General features: G+C 38.8%; 1 protein-coding gene across 2 annotated transcripts in view; it reads left to right on the top strand.

Annotated features, from left to right (window-relative positions):
* DNAH3 (dynein axonemal heavy chain 3) overlaps positions 1 to 23,758 on the top strand; it is a 57,053-nt gene that overhangs the window by 20,308 nt on the left and 12,987 nt on the right. For both annotated transcript variants that reach the window (XM_042037219.1, XM_042037220.1), the window contains exons 23-51: positions 61 to 240; positions 1,361 to 1,497; positions 2,159 to 2,360; positions 2,912 to 3,004; positions 3,312 to 3,422; positions 5,060 to 5,174; positions 5,561 to 5,759; positions 6,799 to 6,907; positions 7,250 to 7,363; positions 8,431 to 8,607; positions 9,631 to 9,722; positions 10,132 to 10,351; positions 11,181 to 11,315; positions 12,069 to 12,180; positions 12,731 to 12,972; positions 13,579 to 13,679; positions 13,758 to 13,863; positions 14,919 to 15,048; positions 15,547 to 15,783; positions 16,171 to 16,274; positions 17,272 to 17,566; positions 17,996 to 18,175; positions 19,190 to 19,313; positions 19,394 to 19,550; positions 20,444 to 20,587; positions 21,075 to 21,741; positions 21,851 to 22,016; positions 22,348 to 22,564; positions 23,520 to 23,702. In XM_042037219.1, the coding sequence (XP_041893153.1) occupies positions 61 to 240; positions 1,361 to 1,497; positions 2,159 to 2,360; positions 2,912 to 3,004; positions 3,312 to 3,422; positions 5,060 to 5,174; positions 5,561 to 5,759; positions 6,799 to 6,907; positions 7,250 to 7,363; positions 8,431 to 8,607; positions 9,631 to 9,722; positions 10,132 to 10,351; positions 11,181 to 11,315; positions 12,069 to 12,180; positions 12,731 to 12,972; positions 13,579 to 13,679; positions 13,758 to 13,863; positions 14,919 to 15,048; positions 15,547 to 15,783; positions 16,171 to 16,274; positions 17,272 to 17,566; positions 17,996 to 18,175; positions 19,190 to 19,313; positions 19,394 to 19,550; positions 20,444 to 20,587; positions 21,075 to 21,741; positions 21,851 to 22,016; positions 22,348 to 22,564; positions 23,520 to 23,702 (5,049 nt within the window). The remainder of the gene's footprint in view (positions 1 to 60; positions 241 to 1,360; positions 1,498 to 2,158; positions 2,361 to 2,911; positions 3,005 to 3,311; positions 3,423 to 5,059; positions 5,175 to 5,560; positions 5,760 to 6,798; positions 6,908 to 7,249; positions 7,364 to 8,430; positions 8,608 to 9,630; positions 9,723 to 10,131; positions 10,352 to 11,180; positions 11,316 to 12,068; positions 12,181 to 12,730; positions 12,973 to 13,578; positions 13,680 to 13,757; positions 13,864 to 14,918; positions 15,049 to 15,546; positions 15,784 to 16,170; positions 16,275 to 17,271; positions 17,567 to 17,995; positions 18,176 to 19,189; positions 19,314 to 19,393; positions 19,551 to 20,443; positions 20,588 to 21,074; positions 21,742 to 21,850; positions 22,017 to 22,347; positions 22,565 to 23,519; positions 23,703 to 23,758) is intronic.

Below are 23,758 nucleotides of genomic sequence, written 5' to 3'. Positions count from 1 at the left end.
TATTCTTGTAATTCTGCTTAACTACTAATTTTGCTTAACTACTAAATGTTTTCATTGCAGGCTTGGAAAGATAAGCTGTGTTTAATGCAAGATATTATAGACAGCTGGTTAAAATGTCAGGCAACGTGGTTGTATTTGGAACCAATTTTTAGTTCAGAAGACATTATAGCTCAAATGCCTGAAGAGGGCAGAAAGTTTAAGATTGTGGATTCATACTGGAAAAACATCATGACAGAAGTGGTAAGTGCTAACATTTCATAAATTGTGTGTTTTTATGCACATCTGGTAACATGATTATTAATGTCATGTGCATATACTGTTCTCTTCTTCTGCAGTTGGATACTTGTATCCATGGAGTGGAAAAACCTTCATTAAAGTCCAACAAATTGTAGTCTTGCAGTAAAAGTGGTAGATCACATCATTATTGCACTGAGATTTCTATAAAGGCTGGGTATTGAAGGGACGAGGAACATGAATTCTAAATTTTCTAGCTTTTTTGTTTCTAAATAGTCAGAATTAGGTAGAAAGATGAATGATTTGTGCTTTCAGGATCTGCTTACGACTTCACTGGCAATCTGTACAAAGCCTTGCCTGGATGCAATGAGAGTTTGCATTAGGCTTACAAGGTGTACACACTTTGGAGCAACTAAGTGGATTTTTTTTTTCATGTGATTGTTTTCTAATATGTGATGACATGGGTATTCAAAACCTAAGTGAATATGGACTGTCATGGTAGTGTGTCAGGTTAAGATAATGGGGATAGGAAGTGCAATTTGGTAACCTGTTCAATTCCCTGTAAATCAGAAGTTGAGTAAGAGGCCAGACAGTGGTGGTGTGAGCTGAGATGTTTGTCAAAAATGCTGAGAGTGTGTGGTTGTGTGATAAAGGGGTTGAAATAATCAGTGTAACTAAATAGAAGTTGAGACCTGTCCAACAGCTCAGATGCTGTGAATGAAGTCTGTACTGAAATAGAATCCTTTGAAGAAGAGTGTTATCAGAAAGAAAAAATGCAACCTAGATAGTGAGAACAGAGAATAATTGTCATGTACTGTGTCTCTGATAGAACTTACTTGTGAGTGGAAAACAGTGTAGCAAGCTCAAGACACAGAAACAAGTGCCAAAGATCTCATTTCCTGATATTTCCTTCCTTAATGTCTATAAAGTTCAAATTGGTAAAACTGACAGTCTGAAAAGCAAAGCAATCAAATAATGCAAACATATTTAATAACATGAAAGAAGACTACAGAGGAGAAATACAGCTTTTTAGCCTCCTGTAATAGATGTGATTGATGCTAACAATTTTAATGCAAAACTTAGTGCAATTTTTAGCAGTTTCTGCTTTGTGTTTGTTTTTACAAAGGTGAAAGACACAAAGGTACTTGTAGCAACTGAACAACCCAAGATGTTAGACAGACTTCAGGAAGCAAATATTCTCTTAGAGGACATTCAGAAGGGGCTGAATACTTACTTGGAGTCAAAAAGATTATTTTTCCCAAGGTAAATTAATTTAAAAGGCCTAAGTTAGAAACAAGAAGCCATGAGCTCTTTCAAACCATTTCTACTGAACTGAAAAGTCTCATTTTATAAACATATGTGGGACACAGTCACATGGAGCAAAAAATGAAAAGCTGTTCTCATCTCCAGACATAACTCATTCTCCTCGTTACGAAATGCCGGCAGCAGGCGGGGATGGGGAGGCACAATCTGTCTGTCACAATGTAAACTTTGATTAGAAAGGCTTTCTTACTCACAGGGTATTTTTGAAGGAGCTTGCTACCTTCCCCTGGCTGATATGCAATTATGTCCCTGCCCTACCCTCTTTAGAGGTGTGTGATCCGTGGGAGTTGTACATGATCACGAGGAGCAGGATTCAGGGTTTGTACAGGGTAATTAATGGCTGCCTGGAGCCATCTGGTCTTTCCTGCCTGAGTTTGAGAAGCCTTTTTTTTTCCTTTGCATAAAAAGATGGTCACATTGAAATGCTGAAAAAACAGATGTGATGAGTTTTATAATGTTAAAAATTGCTTAAGGAAAAGGATTTGAGATGATAATTTCCTCTCTGATACACTAGTGTCTTAAGCAACAATAAAACCAATTGCATTAATCGATTATTAATGGCAATTTTAATGATTGGAAAGTAATTGTATTTTTCTGGCAGATTCTTCTTCCTGTCTAACGATGAGCTGCTTGAAATACTGTCTGAAACAAAGGATCCACTTCGAGTACAACCACATTTAAAGAAGTGTTTTGAAGGAATTGCTAAACTGGAATTCACAGAAGATCTGGAGATCATAGGCATGATCAGTTCCGAGAAAGAAATTGTTCCTTTCATAGACAAAATCTATCCAGTGAAAGCAAATGTAATGAAAAAAATTTTTTTAGTATACGAAATTAGATTAATACATAATACATTGCATAAAGTGCATGTTTTTGGGGGAATTAGGTTTAAATCATTTAGAATCACATCATGAAAGGAGTTTAGAAAGTGAGAGTGCAGACTGGTATTCTAGAATAAAAAGGCTTTCCTACAAAAAGGAGTGAGACATACCAATTTTGCAGTAAAGTCCTCTGAAAGGTGGGGCCTATTGTGAGTTACAGATACACTTTTCACTTAAAATGAGCAGCCTTACCTGACCATGCAATCTGTGGTTTTTGTTTATGCTTATATGAAACATATCCAGCTGTTTCTTTAGCTGGATTGTCTTTAGAGTTAGCTTAATATACCTGCCTTCAGACAGTGTAAACTACAGTATTACCTGTCAGAACCTGGGAAATTTCAACCTTTATTCCTTTTATATACAGCACCCAAAGAAAGCATATTTAAGCCTAACATATTTCAAATAATTTATCATTGAAGAAGAATATAACCAGGAAATGTGTGTTGACTCTTAACTACTTTTCTTTCTTGAAGGGCATGGTAGAAAAATGGCTTCTGCAAGTAGAAGAAATGATGTTGGCCAGTGTAAGACAAGTTCTTCAAGATGGCATAAAAGGATATAGCCAGGTAATTATTCCTGACCTATGCTATAAGTTAGATTTCACAAGCAAATAGACATGAATAGGTTGCTCAAATTCTTAACCAGGGAAACATATTTGAAGCTACGTGGAATCCAGCTCTTCTTGTTCAGTAGTACCAGTCTGAAGTTTTAACTCTGAAGTTTCATGAAGAAAAAGTATTAAAGTTTTACATGCTGATTCCCATTTATTTGCAGCATGAGACAAAAGACATTTGGGGAAAGTAATTGTTATCAGTTCCATAATCTAATGTGTTTATATGACTTCTTGTGTCTGGAATGATCTTTTGGTTTAAGGTTCCTCGAAAGGAGTGGGTACTTCAGTGGCCTGGACAGGCAGTTATTTGTGTTTCATCCATTTATTGGACAGAAGAAGTGTCCAGGGCTATAAGGACAAGAGCTTTACAAGTAAGATTTTTTTTTTACTATTTCTAGGCACTGAACTCTGATTAATTAATGAAAAGCTCCTTTTAGCAAAGGAGAGCCTCAATCAACAACATATTGCAATTTACTCACGCAGTGTGCTTTATTTTGTTTTTCCTTCTGTGTTGGGTCTTAGCAGAGGTTTGTTCCCATTTACTTTGGTGTGTATCAGGAGAAATCCTACTGAAGGAAATTGTATTACTTCATTTACAAATGATACTGGTGTAAGCTAAAGTACCAAACAAAAAGTGACAGACCATTGTTAAACACCAGGTGTTTTTGTTTCTAATTCATGTCTTTACATGAGAAGCCTCAGAGAAACATGCAGGCAGAAATCTCTCTTTACAGAATGGTGAAGTTATTTCAGAGAATCACAGAATCAATGAGGTTGGAAAAGACCTCTGAGCCCATTGAGTCCAGCCCATGACCCAACAGCACTTTGTCAACCAGACCCTGGCACTGAGGGACACGTCCAGTCTCCTTAAACACCTCAGGGACAGTGACTCCACCACCTCCCTGGGCTGCCAATTCCCATGTCTAATCACTCTTTTCGTGCAGAAATTCTTCCTAATGTCCAACCTAAACCTCCCCTGGCACAGCTCAAGATTATGTCCTCTTGTCCTGTCACTTGTTACCTGGGAGCAGAGCCCAGCCCCCACCTGGCTCCAACCTCGTTTCAGGGAGCTGTGGAGAGTGATAAGGTCACCACTGATTTCTTGGTTATTGCTTGGCTCTCCTGGTGAGGAAGGTGCAGCAGCCAAATTTGTTACTTCATACAAGAGACTTTTCTTACGTGTTCCTAGTGCCTCCGTCACTGCAGCAGTTTTAACTGTCACTTCACTGAGGCTTTACTCAAATGCCTGCTCAAGCAGTGGAAATAATTCACTAGGCTTTTCTGTGATCCTATTTAATCTGGGTGGATGAGGATTTATTTGGAGATTAATTCTGTCAACAGAATGTTTGGGCTGCTTTTTAAATGTTGGAATAGAAAAGTATTAATAAGCTTTACACCAAATACTGTATTTTAATACTAGCTTTTTGTTTCTGTATCCCTACTGAATTTCTTAGATTTAACTTGCCTGTATTGTTTAACACCAGTGGAAGATCTTATTCCATAGATCCAGACAGAACTAAAAATGTTTATTACTTTCAGAGAAAGTATCCTGAACAATCCACAGCTGGAGAAAAATGAGAAGGAATCACAGAACAGTGAATCACAAAATATAAGGGATCTCTGGACTTCATGTAGTCCGACCTCTGTTTAAACTAGAGCCAACTAAACCATGTTGCTAATGGATTTGGTCCCATATGCCCATTCCTTTCTGGTATGGGGGAACCAAAACAAAGAGTATCTGCTCCTCTCCCATCGTAGTGTTGTCATTTCCATTAGGAAGAAAGATAAACCTTCTGCTTATATTACTTTCAAGCCATAAATATTTTTGAAGTGTTCCTAGTAAAATAAAATGCCAGTATGCAAAAGAGAATTTTAAATGTTTGTGTAGTGCCCAGACTTCCATTAATATGTTTTGTTGGAGGGGCTGTCTACAATGATTGCACCCATAGGAGCTTAGGAACTGCTGGCTACAGCATCTCATTAATGCCTGTGTTTGTTTCTGTGACAGGATTTCTTGGAGAAGAGCAATCTACAGATTAGGGACATAGTTGAGTTAGTGAGAGGAAAGCTGTCCAGTGGAGCCCGGCTGACCCTTGGAGCTCTCATTGTCATCGATGTGCACGGTAATGTGCAGCTGCTGCTGCCCTTGTTACACCTGGGGCACTTCTGCTCTCATTAGCTGGGTGGGCTCTTGGAGAGAGGCACCTAAAATGCTTTCTCTGAATCAGCCTTTACAGAGTTGTTGCTCAGTTCTTTCGGCAAATGGGGATTGCTCAGTACTGCACAAGGATCTCCCATCTACTTAGAACAGATGCTGGAATCTGGTTAAAATTAACCTGACTCCCTATTCAAAACAAGTGCAAATTCCTCTCTAATGTGAAATCCAGCCTCTAAATGTTGAATTACTCTTATATAGCTCTAAGTAAATGTTACTTTACTTATAAATTGTTTTAAGTAAACTAACACAGTAGAAGTGTTTAGATTTTTCAATCTCTGTCGTACTCTGCAGCTCGTGATGTGGTCTCAAAATTGCTTGAAGATAAAGTCATAGATCTGAATGACTTCCAGTGGATTTCTCAGCTGAGATACTACTGGGAAGAGAATGATGTGATAGTGCGAATGATCACAACAGAAATGAAATATGGTTATGAGTATCTGGGCAATTCTCAGCGTTTGGTTATAACCCCACTGACAGATCGATGTTATAGGTAAAGCCATATTGTCTGTGAATAATGTTTTCATTTTTTGGATTGATCTATGTTTACTTTCATTTGTTCTAGTTAATAATAGCAGGAACCTCAGCAGCTAGTATTCTCCTGTAGAATTTAGAGGCAAATCTTATATATCTTTGCCCAAATATGGTAAAATATTTACAATGTATAGGCTTCTACACCAGTAGAGTAATAGACTCTATTGTATCCAACAAAGTGCTTCCGAAAAGAGGTGGCAGCACATGGTAATGGAACTGCAAATTCTACAGTAGCACTGGTCAGTTAATTAATCTGAAATAAGACACACAGTTTGGGTATGCCTGCCTGTAAAATAAATGAAGTAATTATAGAGCCCAAATAGTCCAAACCGGCACGCCTTCACAGATGTTTGAATGCAGTTAGCTTCCTGTTCCTCCACTGCCTTGCAAGAGGTTGTAATGGAAAGGCTTCAGTCCTCAAGGTTTAAATATTCAAAGGCATGTGGTATTTCACTTCTGGTGAGCCCTGAGGACATGAGTCAAAGCCTTTGAATGAGGATTTTGTAAAATAATCAGATCACTCCAGTGTTAACAGGGATCTCATTTTAGTAAGATGTTCACTTGAAAAGCAATGTGATTCCCAGGTTTATCAACCTTTATGCTTTCTCATCCATTTCTAAGGATTGGCTGAATTTATAAAACCAGCTTCAAGCTCTTGCCAGTTCAAGTGCCACTTGAGGGAAATGCATGCTTTTGCAGACTCTACCATTTTGCTTATGGCACTGTTCATTTGCTTGTGTAATTGTGGATATACAAGGTGGATGCATGTAATAAAAGCCTTGACATTCCTTTTAGGCCAAGTGGCTGAATGTGAGCTTCCACAATTAGGGATCACTTACGAGACAATACTGGGTTTTTAGGGCAAGCTGCAAAGTCAGTAGAGAAACAAGTAAATTGTTTCCAGGGGAGCCTGGATAGGAAAATACTTATCAATCCATTCAGAAAGAATCTGACGTTAAAGATTGCTATTTCTAATGCCTGTGTTCTTGATAATGTAGGACGTTAATGGGTGCCTTGAAATTAAATCTTGGTGGTGCTCCAGAAGGGCCTGCTGGAACTGGCAAAACAGAAACAACAAAAGATCTAGCAAAAGCAATAGCTAAGCAGGTACCAAAAGTCCCTTTTTTCTACTTTCCACTGTTTATGTTTGGATATATCGTAGATATTTCTTAAAATGCCATTCTTAAGCAAGTGCTGCTTGTTTTGTAGCTATTCGTTTACAGTTGGACTTGAACATGTTAAGGTCTTTTCCAGCTCCTCACCTGTGGTTCTGTTCTTTATTCACAGGACCAGCTGATAAGAAGCACACATTTAGGACTGTGTCTATATGGCATCCTGGTTTTCTAATCCAAAATTAGCAACTATAATCCCTTCCCATTTTAGATGCTAAGAATTTTATAGTGGACTTTGTGTTAATACTGAGAAATGCTCTCTGTGTTTTTGTTGTAGTGTGTCGTCTTTAATTGCTCTGATGGCCTCGATTACAAGGCAATGGGCAAGTTCTTTAAGGGGCTGGCACAAGCTGGGGCGTGGGCCTGCTTTGACGAGTTCAATAGAATTGAGGTAATGTTTTAACTCAGGCAAATAAAATGAGAAAGCTTTAATTTAAGACACAAGAAGTTTTAGATTTAGACATGACAGCAGTATTGCCAATTTTCTGCTTTTACTTGTGGTGAGGCCTCTTTGTTTTGATAATTAGTGACACAGAAATAGGCACTCAGCTGCCTGCTCTAGAAGCACACGCTTACCTGTGCTGTCTTGCAGAAAAAAAAGTTCCTTTACAATTTTTTCTTTTGTATGTGACACTCATTTGTTGGGAAAGAACTGTTCTTGTCTTCTCCTTGAGAAATCCAGCTACAGCTGTGGAGTTGCATTTGCCTATATTCAGCACAAGACAGACAAATCCCAGTGGAGTTATTCCTGTAATGACTAGAACTGGGTGTCACTAACTGAGTGACCTGGTCACCAAGCTGTGTAAACAGACACATCTAATTCCCCCCTTGATCTTACTCGGGTCTTTTTGGTTTAAATTTGGTGGATAAGTTTTATTGTTACTTTGATGGAATTCAATTTAAGTACATACTAGTAAATGTGGAAATTTCATTAAATTCTATTTCGTAGGATTGGTATCTTTAATTCCTTAATTTTTCCATTTTTCTGTTGTAGCTTGTTTTCTAGTGAATTCAAGTGTTAGCATTCCTTGTCCAGTATTCTTTTACCTTGATACTTTAAAACACTCAGGATTGGCACTGGGCAGCCTTACCTATTATTTACCTTCAGTTTTGGGCATTGAGTGAGTCAGTTTTTCCAGAGAGCCTAAGCTCTGAGTTGAAGGGAAAGTGCTTTTAGAGGCCTCCAGAGGGAGTTCCTGTCCAAGTAACTTAGATGTCTACATTCAGGCGCATGGTACTTCCCTGTGGAGGCTTTTAGAAGCCTCTGTTGATCAGCCTCTGTTGAGTAGAAATAGTGGCACTAACTTTCAGAGGATCCCTTCCATAGTCAGCTAATATATAGGCTGAGGGTGATTTTCCCTGGAGGAATGCAAACACAGCCATCAAAATATGTAAACAAAACCATTTTATATTATCTCCAAGTGTCTTATGCTTTCCAATCTGTTCTGTCTGTATTAGGTTGAAGTGTTATCTGTAGTTGCCCAACAAATACTTAGCATCCAGCAGGCTATTGTTCGCAAACTCAAAAAATTCATCTTTGAAGGGACAGAGATCTCTCTTAATCCCACATGTGCTGTGTTTATTACGATGAATCCTGGCTATGCTGGACGAGCAGAGTTGCCTGATAATCTGAAGGTAAGTCTGAAATCCTGCTTTCTTGTAGAAATTAAACTGAATTTTCAACTTCTAGTCTATAGTGATGAGAAAAGTCAGCAGTCGAATAATAAACTGATGTGCAACGGTTGCTTAAGGAAGAAAAACGCCATCACTCTGAGCATCCCCTCCCTTGCTGCTTCTGCTGAGCATCTCCCCATATGCTCTGGAACAGCCCTTGGCTCAGCTGTCCTGGCTGAGTCCCCTCCCAACTCCTTGTGCACCCCCATCCTCCTGTTTGGTGTGTGGGGTGAGGAGCAGGAAAGGCCTTGACTCTGTGTGAGCTCTGCTCAGCAGTAACAAAAACACCCCGGAATTATCAACACTGTTTCCAGCACAAATCCAAAGCACAGCCTCAGGCCAGCTACTGTGAAGCAAATTAACTCTACCCCAGCCAAAACCAGCACAACTGATGACCTGTTCAAGTGCACCCCGCTGTGCTTTTCTCCAAGCTTTAGTAAACAGTTAGGGTTGTACAAAATGCACAGATGAAAGGGCTCAGTCTAATCATACTGATACCAGTTTACAGGTTTAACTGTGCTCTCCCTAAGTGGAAATTCTCTGGGTTTACAATGGCTTGGTGATCCCAATCCCAATTTAAATTTATTACAACTTTGTGAGTTGCTGAGATGCTATGGAGAGACTGATATGGTCTTGGTTCTTTTTCTAGCATTGCCACAATTCTTTGCATCATCTTTTACAGGGCATTAACCACACTATGTGCTAGTTTGTCTGTTATGAAAGTGAGATGAATGTCACCTCCCTTTTCCTGTATTCATAGTTCTTTAGAATTGACTCTTTCTAAGCATTTGTTACTGCAGTGCTTAGCACAGACCTCTTGAACCTCTTGATAAGATCAGAATAGAATAGAACAGATTTCTAAAGAAGTCTCATAGATTTCAAATGATTCATGAATTCATGGAGAGATGCTATTCTTACAAAACAGGCACAATTTATTACAGTATTCCATAGTCCAAAGTTGGCATCTTTCTTTCTTCCTTATAGGCACTGTTCCGAACAGTTGCCATGATGGTCCCAGATTATGCCTTGATTGGGGAAATTTCACTTTATTCAATGGGATTTCTGGACTCTAAGAGGTAAGACATGCTGAATTTTCTACCTTAGTTGAGTCTGATATACCTCATTCCTCTATAAGGCATTGAAGGCATACATGGAAGGCTGTCCATGTTTTTTTTCCTCCAGAAAGTACTTCTTAATCTCCTGCTTCCTTGTCAATTCTCATTTACCACCTCATGTTGCCAGATGTGCACTTCTACACAGGATCATTTGGAAAATGTATCAGAATATCAGACAGAATTCCTAAATGATGCACACATTCTCTAGCATGGCATAATCTACAGTCTTGCTTCCCAGATGTTTTGGGCCATCTTGTCAGCTGCTGTGTCTTAGAATCACTGCAGTTACTTTGTGTATATAAATAGGTAAATTATTTTCCTTGCATGGTGAGCTATTTTCACTTTACATGCTATATTTTATTATCCACAGTCTTGCCCAGAAAATTGTTGCCACTTACCGTTTGTGCTCAGAGCAGTTGTCATCTCAGCACCACTATGATTATGGCATGCGTGCAGTTAAATCTGTCCTGACAGCTGCAGGGAACCTAAAACTGAAGTACCCAACTGAAAATGAAAGTGTGTTGTTACTTCGGGCTTTGCTGGATGTTAATTTGGCCAAGTTCTTGTCCCAAGATGTGCCATTGTTTCAGGTAAGGTATCAGGCCAGTGTGTTTTAGGTTTGATGATGATGAGATCCATTATAAGAACCTGCAGAAACAGGTCATTATCTAAATTTAGAATGGTTTGATCTAGCTGATGCCATATTAGTGTAGAGTTATTTCAGTCCACTGATCTGGAGGAACTCTTTGGTTCTGTTAGGATTATTTTGTAAAGCAAACTTTCAATGGTGCCTTTAAAGTTATTCTAGAAAATGTTGTAGAAGGTATCTTGTTAAAAATCATCTTGTGCTGTTTCATTTGTGGAAATCATCCTTTGAAATGTCACATTCTGACTTTGTGCTCCAAAAGAGATGCGGATAATTAAGGTCAATTAGAAATTTGAGTTCAGAATAAAAATGAAGAAGTTTCTGTTTGCATGCTGCTTTAATAGGAAGTAAAGACTATGTTAAGCTACAAAGCAATCAATATTAAAGACTAAAAGCTAGGGTACAAGCACAGCCACAGTCACTGCTCTGAAATTTTGGAGCACATACCCTTCTATTTAATCACTGAAATTCTTTCAACTACTTTCACATCCTTTTGTGTAATCCTGATGGGGGCAAATTTGCAAAGTTTAAGCTTCTTTTTGCAATAGCAGTATGCTCATGAAAACTGCAGGCACAGGTTTCAGTTTCATGTATACAGAATACTTCCATGGCTTCAGTTTGCCTAGAAGTTAGTTTTGTTAGTTTGTTAGTTAGTTGGCTGAGGACATTTGGTTTTAAGCTTCTGTTATCTGTATGAATATTGTTTTACTTGGGAATTTTCTCTTTTTGTAACCTATGTTTAAATGGTGTTCTATTCTGTCTTTCCTTAACAGGGTATCATATCTGACCTGTTTCCTGGAGTGGTTCTTCCTACACCAGACTATGACCTATTTTGCAAGGCACTAACTGAAAATATTGAAAAATTGAATCTTCAACCAGTGCCATGGTTCATTGGAAAAATTATTCAGGTTTGTTTTCACATACTTCTGGGGATGAAAAGCATGAGAGCAGAAACATTCTTCATTCACTGTCTGTGTCATGAATGAATAGCTAATAATTTCCTTACCAATTGATGGAATATTACAAATGGAGTATTTTTACTGAGTAAAAATCATGGAATAAAAGCCTGCTTTTCTCATAGTGATTCTGTAATTCAGACAGTTTGTGAAGGAGCTAAACCAGGAAATATCAACCTCAACCTGATAAAAAAGTCTGTTTGATGGTGGTTTTGCTTTGACTTGAGGTTTGACAAGATCTTGTGGGGTGACTGAAGAAGTTACCACTCCTGCAGTCTAAAGACAGCCTCTGTGGGACCAACCATATGCCAGATCCTCAGAGCTGTAGCTTCAGTCCCTTCTTGTCAGCTTCTCTGGTAACCACTGATTCCAGTTCAGGCCCTTTCAGTTCAGGGCTGTGATCTGCAGTGTCTCGTTTGTGCCCTCACACCCTGCACAGTGCTGCTGTTGCAGCTGAGAGATGACATTTAGCAAGGAGAAAGGGAGGATGCCTGGGGAAAATGACTTCTTAAATTGTATCAGTGAGAATTGCTATAAAAGCATGACTGCCCCCTGATTCGGATGAAGGCTTTGGTCAACCAGCAGAGTGCAGAGATTTGGTTGTGTCACATCTGAAAGCAGGAGAGAGACTTCTACTTTCATACACATAACACATAACACTTGCTTTTGTGCCATGTTAAGGAGTGGCTCTCCTGTCACTGGCAGGTGTACGAAATGATGCTGGTGCGCCATGGTTTCATGATTGTTGGAGATCCTATGAGTGGGAAGACCAGTTCATACAAAGTGCTGGCTGGAGCCCTGGCTGATTTGTGTGCAGGTAACATTGTCCAGCCACAAACTTCTCATTAAATGAAGTCAATTCTACGACTGTTATTTTTCCTTTGCCGAGACATGCCCAGGTTGTTAATTGTCCTATATTCTCCTTCCTTGACTGCAAAATTTCTATTAATTGAACTATTTTTGTCTGGTATATTTGTCTGATAGTATTTTTGTTTACATCTGCTGAAACAGTAAGCCATACTAATGTGTTTATGCTTTTCTGAATTTTGTTAGGCATTTTATTTGGCATAATACTCTTGAAAAAATTTGCTCTGATAGGATATTGTAAGTAGCTCCCCTAAGTACATGAAATCTATGCTGCTGTGCTTTTTCTTTTTTTCATGTGTTTTTTTACATCAGACTTCTTGCTTCCCTTGTACAAGTAAGGGAATTTCGTATTTACTGCTACCTAGATGCCAGATATCTGGGGTTTCTTGCTTTGAGCAGCTAGAGTAGGATCCTCAGGAATCATTGAGTTCTGTACTTCAGCTATTGAATAAAACTAACCTGTCAAATTCTCAAGCTTGTGTGTTTGCCTTTTTACACAGCAAATGCCATGGATGAATTTGCTGTTGAATACAAAGTTATTAATCCCAAAGCCATTACTATGGGGCAGTTGTATGGCAGTTTTGATCCTGTAAGTCATGAGTGGTCAGATGGAATTCTTGCAAAGGCCTTCAGGGAACAAGCATCTTCTACCACAGATGATCGCAAGTGGATTATTTTTGATGGCCCAGTGGATGCAGTTTGGATAGAGAACATGAACACTGTGCTGGATGATAATAAAAAGGTAGCCTAATTTTTTGCCTGTAACCTCGTCCTTGAATAAACAGACTTGATTTTAGTAGTAGCAATATTGGTACTATGTTAGTCAAAGGAAGTGTGAAACTCAGGAAAGGCTGATGTGCTTAAAAGCATTGCTTTATTTCCCCAATTGTATGAATGGGTTTAGATGGTATTAGATAATATTAACCTGTTACTTCTCTCTAGAAGCCTTGTCTTGCTTCTTCTTCATTGAAATGAGGTTTATCACTGAGGCTTTTTTATTGACCTTTTTAGGAAACTGAAATGCATGAACTCAGTTCTGTGACTGAAAACTGAACTTGCTTAAATTACCAAGTGAATAAATAAATTTAAAAAAAAGATGCACGTGATAACTGCTTTTTCTTGCAGAGTTATTTAAAGATAGAGCATTGTTCTCTGTTTCTCTGCAAGCCTTACAGTAAGACATGGAAAAGTTGAGGTAAGGTCATAAAATATCATGTATTGTAAGGATACAAATGAATGAATGAGGAGTGACACTAAGTGGAATTTTCAGTGATTGTATGGCATTGCTTTGACTGCACAATCAGCACTGACATGACTAGACCATGTTTATGTGATGCTCTTCTTCCAGTTATGCTTAATGAGTGGTGAAATAATTCAGATGAATTCAAAAATGAGTTTAATCTTTGAGCCAGCGGACTTAGAGGAGGCATCTCCAGCAACTGTCAGCAGGTAATGTGAGAGCGTTCAAGCTTGAACTGTCCCACCTTGCACATGTATTCCTCTACCACAGGTGTTTGTTCTTCCCAGGTGTGGTATGATCTATATGGACCCACAACAGTTGGGTTGGAAGCCACTGAAGGATTCCTACATGAAAACTCTGCCTCCAAACCTGCAGGAAGAACACCGGGCGCTGGTGCGAGACTTCATTTTTTACCTAAGTCTAATTTAGATTAACTATAAGGTGATATTCACAGTTTGCCCACTTGAAGGCAGACAGGGGGAATCAAAACTTTTTTATTATTACCATTGACAGCTTAGTCTTGAAAGCCTTTTCCACCTCATTGCTTGCATGACAGAGAGCTCTTTGTGCTGTGTATTGTACTATGTCTTCAGTAGATGCAAATAAAAGTACATGTTGGTGAGAATCAGCTTTCAATGAAAATTTTAAATCCCTATTATTAGGCATTAAAATCTAGTAAAATAATTGGAATAATATTAGGATTGGAGCTGTAGAAAACTTATTTATGTGATTTGAGAAGATCCCCTTTCAGTTTTTACAGGAAATTAGAATCAAATTCCCAAGAAGTATCAAGACTAGAAGAGTTCTTTATTTATAGTTTTCTTAGTTCATAAGAGTAAAATAATTATTCCTTAACCAATAGATAGCCTGACCCTTTGGTGCATCTTCTTGAGTACTAGTTCCTGGGAAAAGGGTAGGTCATGATTCCTGTCCTGTTTTCCAGTTTGAGTTCATGGAGCAGATACCACCAGCCATGGTCAGTATTAACCCCCCTGCTGTGGCACTCCTGCAGGCACCAGTCTGCCCCAGCATACTGGAATTTCTGCTGTGGCACAGTATCTGTGCTGAGTCCTCAGTAGGGGGCCTCTTTTTAAGGGAGGGTGAAGCCTTTGCCTTTGTTTCTGTTGGAACAATTTTGTTGTTGCCTAAGCAAGACAGGGGTCTCTCTAGGCTGAGCTTCTGCTCTGCTGTCTGGATTAGTCACTCGGTAACAGAATTCCTGCTGAAAACTTCTCCATGGTAAAAACAACTTGTTTTCCCCATCAGATAGTGATGGTGTGACTTTGTGAACATTTCAGTACTGCCTCACACAGGCCCTTTCCTGATCTTCTCTCTGCCAACCTGGAGAGTTTCTGATGCCCTATGTTTGACGGAGGGTGAACTGAGGGACAGTGGGGAATGTGGCAAGTCCTGCATTGTCACACAGCTGTTTCCTTTTCTCCTGGTAGGTCAATGACTTGTTTATGTGGCTAGTCGAGCCCTGTTTAGATTTCATTCACCATCGTTGCAAATTCATTGTGAAAACGTCCTCTATTCACCTGAGTTACAGCTTGATGAAACTCTATTCTTCTCTCCTTGGTAAGTACCCTAAGCCACCTTCTTTTTATTTCAATTTTTCTTTTTTGTTCCTGCCATGTCCCAGGACAAAATGCAGGTTATAAGATGCAAGGAAATACCACAGGAATTCCTTACTGCTGAGTTCATACAACACACTCAGTGATCTCACTGATCAGTATTACTAATAGTTCTTTGACCAGCATACAGAGCTTTCACATTTGGAAACTGGTGTCATTACGAAACTGAATATGATCTTGTGAGTATTTTCTATGTTTTGCTTGCTGTTTGCTACCATCTGAAGAAGAGAGTTAGGACTCTTTCTAAATATTTTTCTTCTAATTTCATTTTTATTTGTAAACAGTATTTTACACAGACAAGATCCTCCTTTTGTAGATTGGCTTCATTCCACCGAAAACAGTGCTTTACTTTTGTCTCAGGGTACTTTTGCAAAAATGCATTTTGAATTGGGGTTTATGGTTGTTACTGGCATTTAACTAAAATTCAAAATACGTGTTTTAGATGAAATAAAGGAATCTGATGAAGAGGACAGGGAAAGCTTGTCCAATCAGCAGATCACCTCATGGCTGCAGGCCCTTTTCCTTTTTGCTTTGGTGTGGACAATTGGAGGGATCATTGATGCAGACAGCAGAAGAAAATTTGATTCGTTTTTCCGCAACTTGCTCAATGGAATGAATGAGGAAAACCCACGCCCTAAAAATGTGAAGCTTAACAAAAATAATATCTTCCCAGAAAAAGGTGCTTCTTTGTAACTGTACTTGCTTGGCCTTTTATAAAGCAGTAAGAAAGCTTGGCACTTAGTGTGCCTGGCAGATGTTAAGTCTGCAGCAGAGCCACCATCTGCCAAGCCTTGGGCTGCACAGTTGGGTGCCCTTTCCTGGCTCTTTTACCCAGGAGTAGCATATGCCTTCTGTTGTACTCAAACAATGTGGCTGAATCTGACCTAAAATGATTTGGTGATGATAATGGCAGTGGGGGGGTGGGGGGGAATGGGAGGGTGGGGGTGTATTTTGTGTATCTACTAGAAAGCTTCCATTATCTCAGTGTTGAACATCTCACACTCAAATTAATGAAGTTTATAATTTAATCAGTGGGTTTTCCTATGTTGTGTTTTTCAATTAACAGGGAGTGTTTATGACTTCTATTTTCACAAGCGTGGCCATGGGCAGTGGCACATGTGGACAGACTGCATCACAAAGGAAGAGCAAGTTATCGCCCCAGGGGCTAAGGTGCACAGTGGTGTCTTTATTGTAGAAAATAATTATTTGACTAAATGATTTAGAGGTATAAATAACTATATGAGGCTGTTTAATGATTGCTTTGCAACATTTCATTAGTCTCTGTAAGCTCCTGTTCATGCTTTTGTCTCAGTTCTGGTAGCACTGACACTGGAAGTTCAGCGCTGCAGGTGCACATGGAGCCCTGAGGTTTCCTGGTGGCTAAAATTTGGGTTCTGCTTTGTTCTCTAACAGCCTCTGATATTGGGGAAACCATGGCAGGAAAAAGCCAAAGCCTGAATTTCCATTCCTTCATTTCTGTTTCCAGTGGTTAATCTTATGATATTATGGTATAAGTTACTTAGAGAAAGCAAGCAAAGAGATTTACTACTACTTTGGGATATGGGGAACAGTACTGAGAGTCCTGGATCACCTCCATTTCCAAATAGGGACACTCAGATTTTGATGGCAGCTGTGAACTGAATGGAAGTGAAGCACATCAGAGATCTGCAGATGAAACTTCAAGATAACTTAAGCTTGTTCAACTTTTCATTCCATTGTAGTTGCAATCGTCTTGTCTATTAAGTACATGAGAGATGTAAGATTACATTTCATTCTGCTGCCGAAAATCTTCCCTCAGTATCAAATCCACAGCTGCTAATCATGAGTAAAAAGTGAAGAAGAGAAAAAAATTTCCAAACCAGTGTTCCTTTCCCTTTGCACAGTAGGGTAACAGAACTAGGCCATACTTTATAGTTCTCCATCCAGGCTTTATATAATGTTTGTAAACCATGATATAGATAATACTGGTTGTGCTATTGGCTGTACAAGCCCTGAACAAGATGTGGGGCCATAGTATCTACTAGAACCTTGTTATAGCTTAGGTTTTCAGACAATAGCATTTTATAAAAATGCATTTGTGCTGCAGGGTTCCTGTAGTTGCTTGCGAATTCATGTTGATTAAGGTATTAGATGTTTGATTTTCCTGTTTTATTTTACTTTCCTGCAGGTATCTGAGCTGATCATTCCAACAATGGAAACTGCCAGACAAATGTTTTTTCTTAAAACATATGTGGAGCATAGTGTCCCTTTGCTTTTTGTGGGTCCCACTGGCACTGGAAAAACAGCTATAACAAACAATTTTCTACTAAAACTTCCAAAGGAAAAATACATCCCGAGTTTCATCAACTTCTCTGCAAGAACCTCTGCTAACCAAACCCAGGATATTATTATGTCCAAGCTGGACAGAAGAAGAAAAGGATTATTTGGACCTCCTGCAGGGAAAGAAGCTATAATTTTTGTGGGTAAGACATATTTTTCATTTTTAAAAATCATTTTTATTCCGGCTTTAGGCAAAAGAAGTGGTTCACTGAGACTAGTAAATCATAGAATCCTAGAATCTCCCGAGCTGGAGGGGACACACAAGAACCATCAAAGAATTAGCACTGCCCTTGCTGAGAGGTTTAAGTGGTGGTTGCCTTCAGAATAGTTCTTAGAGTTGCAGTGGGACATGACATGAAATTAAACAAAATCACCAGCCACACTAAATTAAGCCATCACCCCTAATTATCCCTGCGAGGTATAATTGTATTTGATTTTGGTTACTTCAATGGGAAGCATAAATAAAAACACACAGCCTTTTTCTACCTCTAGTTCAGTTATTTTTACTTCTTAGAAGAAAACGAAATTCCTAAACACTGAGGTTTTTTATTCAGTGTCTGTGTTCTCCACAGATGACCTAAACATGCCTGAAAAGGAAGTGTATGGAGCGCAGCCAGCTATTGAGCTTCTGAGGCAATGGATTGATCACGGGCACTGGTACGACAGGAAAGATGCATCCCACATCAGTATCAGAGATGTGCTGCTTGTCTCAGCTATGGGTCCCCCCGGGGGAGGCAGGAATGACATTACAGGTAGGAAATGCATTAGTGTGGCAAGTGGTTATCTAGCTGACTGAACTTCAGGTTCAGGCTCATGGCAAATTCTACATTTATCTGTGACTGGTGAATCTACAGGTGCATTCACTGAGTGGGTCATTCCAAGTACAGGTCTGTTAGGTTCAAGTTCAAATCTCTGCCTTTTCCAGGGGGAGTTTAATCAACCTTAGAAAGAATGTTTTTATGTTGATTAAACGGTGAATGACGGAAGTTATTCTAAAATTAGCAATGGAGATTATTTCCATTTTCTATTCTTTGGAAAAGGGAGGGAATACATCTTCTTACCATGCCTCTGGCAAGTCTCTTCTGAAGTTGTATCTGCTGCTGCTAAGTAGGCTGCCTGCATTTATTTACAAGCATGTTACCTGCAACTCCATGATTCCTGTCACAGCAGCATAAGGGAGGTTATATTTTCTAACAAAAAAATTACGTAAATAAAAGCCCTAATGTAGCTGCAGCTGCATTACTATAGGCTACATACATCTGCATTGTTATAAAGCACTTCCTTCTACTTCCCTTCATATAAACACTGTGGTACAGATATAACTGTATATGCTCTGAGGAGGCTTTATGAAATTGACTATTCTGATATAGCTGAATTTCTAAAATTTACTTGGGTAGAGACTGATTCTTTTTAGGTGAAAGCCAGTAACAAGATCCTTGACTTTGTAAAGTTTTACTGTGTAATATCATAATCAATAAGGCTGGGTGAGCTGAAATTTCAAATTGGGTAATAGCGGCCTTGTAATGGAGATGCATGGTTTACAGACTCAAAAGAGTAATTTTAAGTAAAATACTGATAAAAAATATAAACCAGTTTATATTTCTTTTGCATCACTGCTAGGGCAAAAATTTGCCAGAAACAAAATCATGAAGCTGGTCCCAGATTGCAATGTTGTTTTAGTGACAGTCAGTCCTAGAGGATGCTAGCTGAAAGGTGGAAGGATATTTGAACGTTGAAATCTCTCTGCATCCATCTGTGTTTCACAGGACGCTTCACACGGCACTTGAATATTGTCTCTATCTGTTCTTTCAATGATGACATTTTAACCAAGATTTTCACTGCAGTCACTGACTGGCACTTCAGCAAAGGCTTTGATGCTTCATTTCTGAGGTAATGGGATCTATTTCCTGTAGCACCTTTGTTGTCTTTTACCTGCAGAAGTTAAAATTGTATTTCTTTTCCTTCTTAAGGCTGGGTAAGATGATGGTCCAAGCGACATCGGTGATTTATAAATTGGCAGTTAATAATTTTCTCCCAACTCCTTCAAAATCCCACTATGTCTTTAATCTACGGGATTTTTCCAGGGTTATTAAAGGAGTTCTGCTCTGTCCACACACTCATTTGCAAGTAAGTTGTAGTTTAATTATGTTGATGTAGAAGAGAGCAGTAGAAAAAGTAAATTATTTCTATAATATCAGTAAGTAAATATCTCAAAATACATGAACTGTGATTTCAATAGATTTACAGGGTTTAAAATCAGAATAGTCCCTGAATACCTTGGTTTGTATTTTCTGTCTGTCTCTGAGGGAGAGAGCTGTCATTTTGTTAATATTCTTTACATGTAATACAGTTGGGCCCAGAGGTCCAAGATCCTCCTGTTAAAGTCTGTACATCAAGGCAGACAGTCCCCTCTGTTGAACTTGCAAACTAAATACAAAAAAGAAACAAACTTGAGAAAAGACTCAGTTTCTCTTTTTACAAATGGCAAACAGTCATGAACAGGACTGAATAATTTCATCCTGAGTTTGCCTCTTGTCACAAACCACAAATTAATACTGAGAGATGTATATGATATTCACCCTTCTACTTTTTTTCATCCCTTTACAGTAAAATGTCAGATAAAAAGAGTATTAAAGGTTTTATTTCTGCTGGAGGAATGTGTTTGGTGCAGAAACAGAACAAACCAGCTACAAGCTATTCAAGGGAAATCTTAGCCAGGGTGGGTTTTAGGGCTTGGGTTACAGCCCATGAGCCAGACCTTGGAAGGACGGAGTAGAGAAAAAGGTTTGACATGAGAGTCCCAGTTTGTGTTGGCAGGAAGGACAAGATGGTAACTAGGTGAGGAATCCAGTTAAGTTAGCAGATGCTGGGCCATGTGCTGAATGGCTTGGGATTGAAAGATTCCCACTGAGTTTAGTATGAGGTATAGCAGGGTCCAGATGGACATTTCTAACCTTTTCTTTTTGAACAAATCCTGCCTAAGCTATATTTATCAATTTTGTTTGTATTTACATTTTCAGGATGGAGATAAACTGATCAGACTTTGGATTCATGAGGTTTACAGAGTTTTCTATGATCGCTTGGTTGATGAGGATGACAAGAACGTTTTCTTTCAGATGGTACAAGAGACAACATTAAACAGCTTCAAGCAGAACCTTAATAAGGTATTTTTGGGTAATGTGCTGGGACCAAGATGATACTGATGCATTTTCAGAAATACTTAAACATTGAGATTAAATCAGTACTGGAGACATTTTGCAATGTTTTGATCAGTGAATTTAAAAAGTATGGACAATCTTCTATTCAGCATTGAGTATTATACATATTTTTATTCAAGATACTTCATATCAGAATGTTTTATAGCTTCTGAGGGATTCTGTGTTGGTACAGAGGACCAACTGAAGTGGAATAAATGTCTTGCACAGCATTTATCTGTGTTTTTACTTAAGATAAAAGATTATTTGGATGCTCCAATGGGTGTAGTGGGTACCTTTCTGAGAAGCCTTTTGAGAACTTGTTCTATATTTGACAGCAGTATCTCTCTGTGAGGTATTCGTATATGGAAACCTGCATGTCAACCTACAGAATTATGAGTTTAAGGAAAATTCCCTAATATTTAGAATTATCTGTTGATCCTTGTCTTTTTCCTAGGTACTGGGTCATCTCTCACCTACTGGAAAAGTCACTGATGATAATATTCGTGCCCTGTTCTTTGGGGACTACATAAAGCCGAGCAGTTCTGTCAAAATTTATGATGAAATCACAGACTTAAAGCAGCTGACAAGCGTGATGGAATTCTACCTTGAGGAGTACAACAATATGAGCAAGGCACCGATGTCCCTGGTCATGTTCCAGTTTGCTATCGAGCACATCTCAAGGATATGCAGGGTACTGAAACAGGACAGTGGACACCTGCTGCTGGTGGGTGTTGGCGGGAGCGGCCGGCAAAGCGCGACCAAGCTTGCCACCTTCATGAATTCCTTTGAGCTCTTCCAGATCGAAATTACCAAGTCCTATGGCATCAGTGAATGGAAGGATGATATTAAGCAAGTCATGCTGAAAGCAGGTGTTGGTAACAGCAATGTGTCTTTTTTGTTCTGCGATAATCAAATAAAGGATGAATCATTTGTGGAAGACATCAACATGCTTTTAAATACTGGGGATGTGCCTAATATCTTTGCAGCAGATGAGAAGGCTGAAATTGTTGAGAAAATGCAAAGTGCAGCAAGGGTGGAGAACAGGAGAATTGAAGCCACGCCCCTTGCTATGTACAGTTTCTTTATTGAAAGGGTGAAGAAAAATTTGCATATTGTCTTAGGTCTGTATACAATGTGTTGCTTCTCAGAATATTTTTATTTAGGTTTATTTTTTTTCAGCTTCCTAACTGCAAAGAAACTTAGGTGACAACCATGTTTTTATTTTTGTAGCCATGAGTCCTATTGGAGATGCTTTTCGGAATCGATTACGGATGTTCCCTTCACTGATAAACTGCTGCACCATTGACTGGTTCCAAACGTGGCCTACAGATGCTTTGGAAATGGTTGCTAACAAGTTTTTGGAGGATATTGAGCTCAAAGATGACATTAGAAAAGAGTATGAGTTTATCTCTCAAGAAACATATGAATCAAAAGTTTGTTCCCCCACCCCTCGTGCCCCCAGTGTATTTGATTGGGAGACTGTCCTTATAAATGGACAAAGCTAAGCCAACTCTGGGATTTCAGTGCAAGTCAAAGATACCCAGACATATGTATCTGATGTTTCTGAAAATCTCTTCAACAGGAGTCCAAAATATTTCTAATAATGGGGAAAATACATTTCTGCCTTCCCTAACACTAACATGACTTCATAAGCTTAGAGTAATTTTTTGATAGTTGACATAAAGACAGACTGTATTTTCGAAGTAATGTGGAAAATTTTCCCCTAGGGTTGTGTCAGTGTGCAAGTACTTCCAAGAAAGTGTGAGAGAACTCTCTGCTGGCTACTACGCTACGCTGCGCAGACACAACTACGTGACACCAACTTCCTACGTGGAGCTGATTCTCACCTTCAAGACTCTGCTGAGTAGAAAAAGGGAAGAAGTTGACATGATGAGGACTCGTTATCTTGTGGGACTTGAAAAGCTTGAATTTGCATCTTCACAAGTAAGTTTCAGATGAAAATGCTGAATATGTGCCACATGCATACTTCATGTATGGGGTCTGTATGGTTGAAGCTTACAAAAATAAAACTTACTAATTTGTTCTTCACTATGTTCATGATGCTGTTGATAGTTTTCTACAGAAAGCCAGCAGGAAAAGTTAGATTACTGCTTAGTAAATTGAAGAAATTGTAATCTCTACGTTTGGATTATAGCTCTTCATAGCAAACAAAATTGAAATGAAGGTACTCATTAAATGCTGAAGGAATAAACCTTATAAATTTCATTATTGTCTCAAAACCTTATATGGAGAATCCATGCCTCAGAGTTCTAGGACCTATTACCCTTTCCAAAATAGAGGAGAAATTGAAAAACATTGTAAGAGAATATTAAACATTAATTCTTGAGTAGATTCCCAGTAGGAAATGGATCAGATTTATTTATTCCAGATAAATAATCCCTTTTTCAACCCACGTGATCCAGGGATTGATCTTTCCAAGGCACAAACTCAAGGGGCTTCTGGATAGTTGCAGGATGAAGAAGAAGATCCAGTTTGCAGCTGTTGCTGTCACTAATTCTGTGTTCCATTCCAGGTTTCTTTTGAATTTTGTTTTCCAGCTGTGCAATAAAGGATTATTTGGACTTTCATTATCTGAAAGTGACTGTGAGGAAAAAACAGAATTAAACAATATATTTCTCATTATTGACATTAATGAATCTGAAAAAAGCAAGTGCATTGCATAGACAATGATTAAAATACCTTTAAAAAAATCTACTCAGTTAAATGAAACAACTCTTAGTAAAAATAAACAAGAGAATTATTAATTCTTTAGATCAAATGTCCTTTTTTTGATTGTCTTAATATAGGGCCCTCCAATCTTTCTTCATGAGACATCAAGATATGACATGCATGCAATGTTTACACAGACTTTTTCTTGATTTCCTGTTGTATCCATCAGGTTGCCGACATGCAGAAAGAACTGACTGACCTTCAGCCTGAACTGATTAAAACGTCTGCAGAAACAGAAAAAATGATGGTCAAGATTGAAAAGGAAACAGTTGAAGTAGATGCAAAAAAGGCAATAGTGTCAGCAGATGAAAAGGAAGCCAATGATGCAGCTGCTGTTGCCCAAGCTATTAAGGTAGTGCCCAAGGGCTTGAGCCTGGAGCGTGATGGGTTCCAAGTGAATGGGAGCTG

The sequence above is a fragment of the Corvus kubaryi genome, unplaced genomic scaffold (assembly GCF_017639235.1).
Source record: "Corvus kubaryi isolate FWS band 111438036 unplaced genomic scaffold, C.kubaryi_AGA036_p1.0 37387, whole genome shotgun sequence".
In the NCBI taxonomy this organism is placed as follows: Eukaryota; Metazoa; Chordata; class Aves; order Passeriformes; family Corvidae; genus Corvus; species Corvus kubaryi.
Note: the sequence above shows the minus strand (reverse complement) of the source record. Positions and strands in the feature narration are given on the sequence as shown.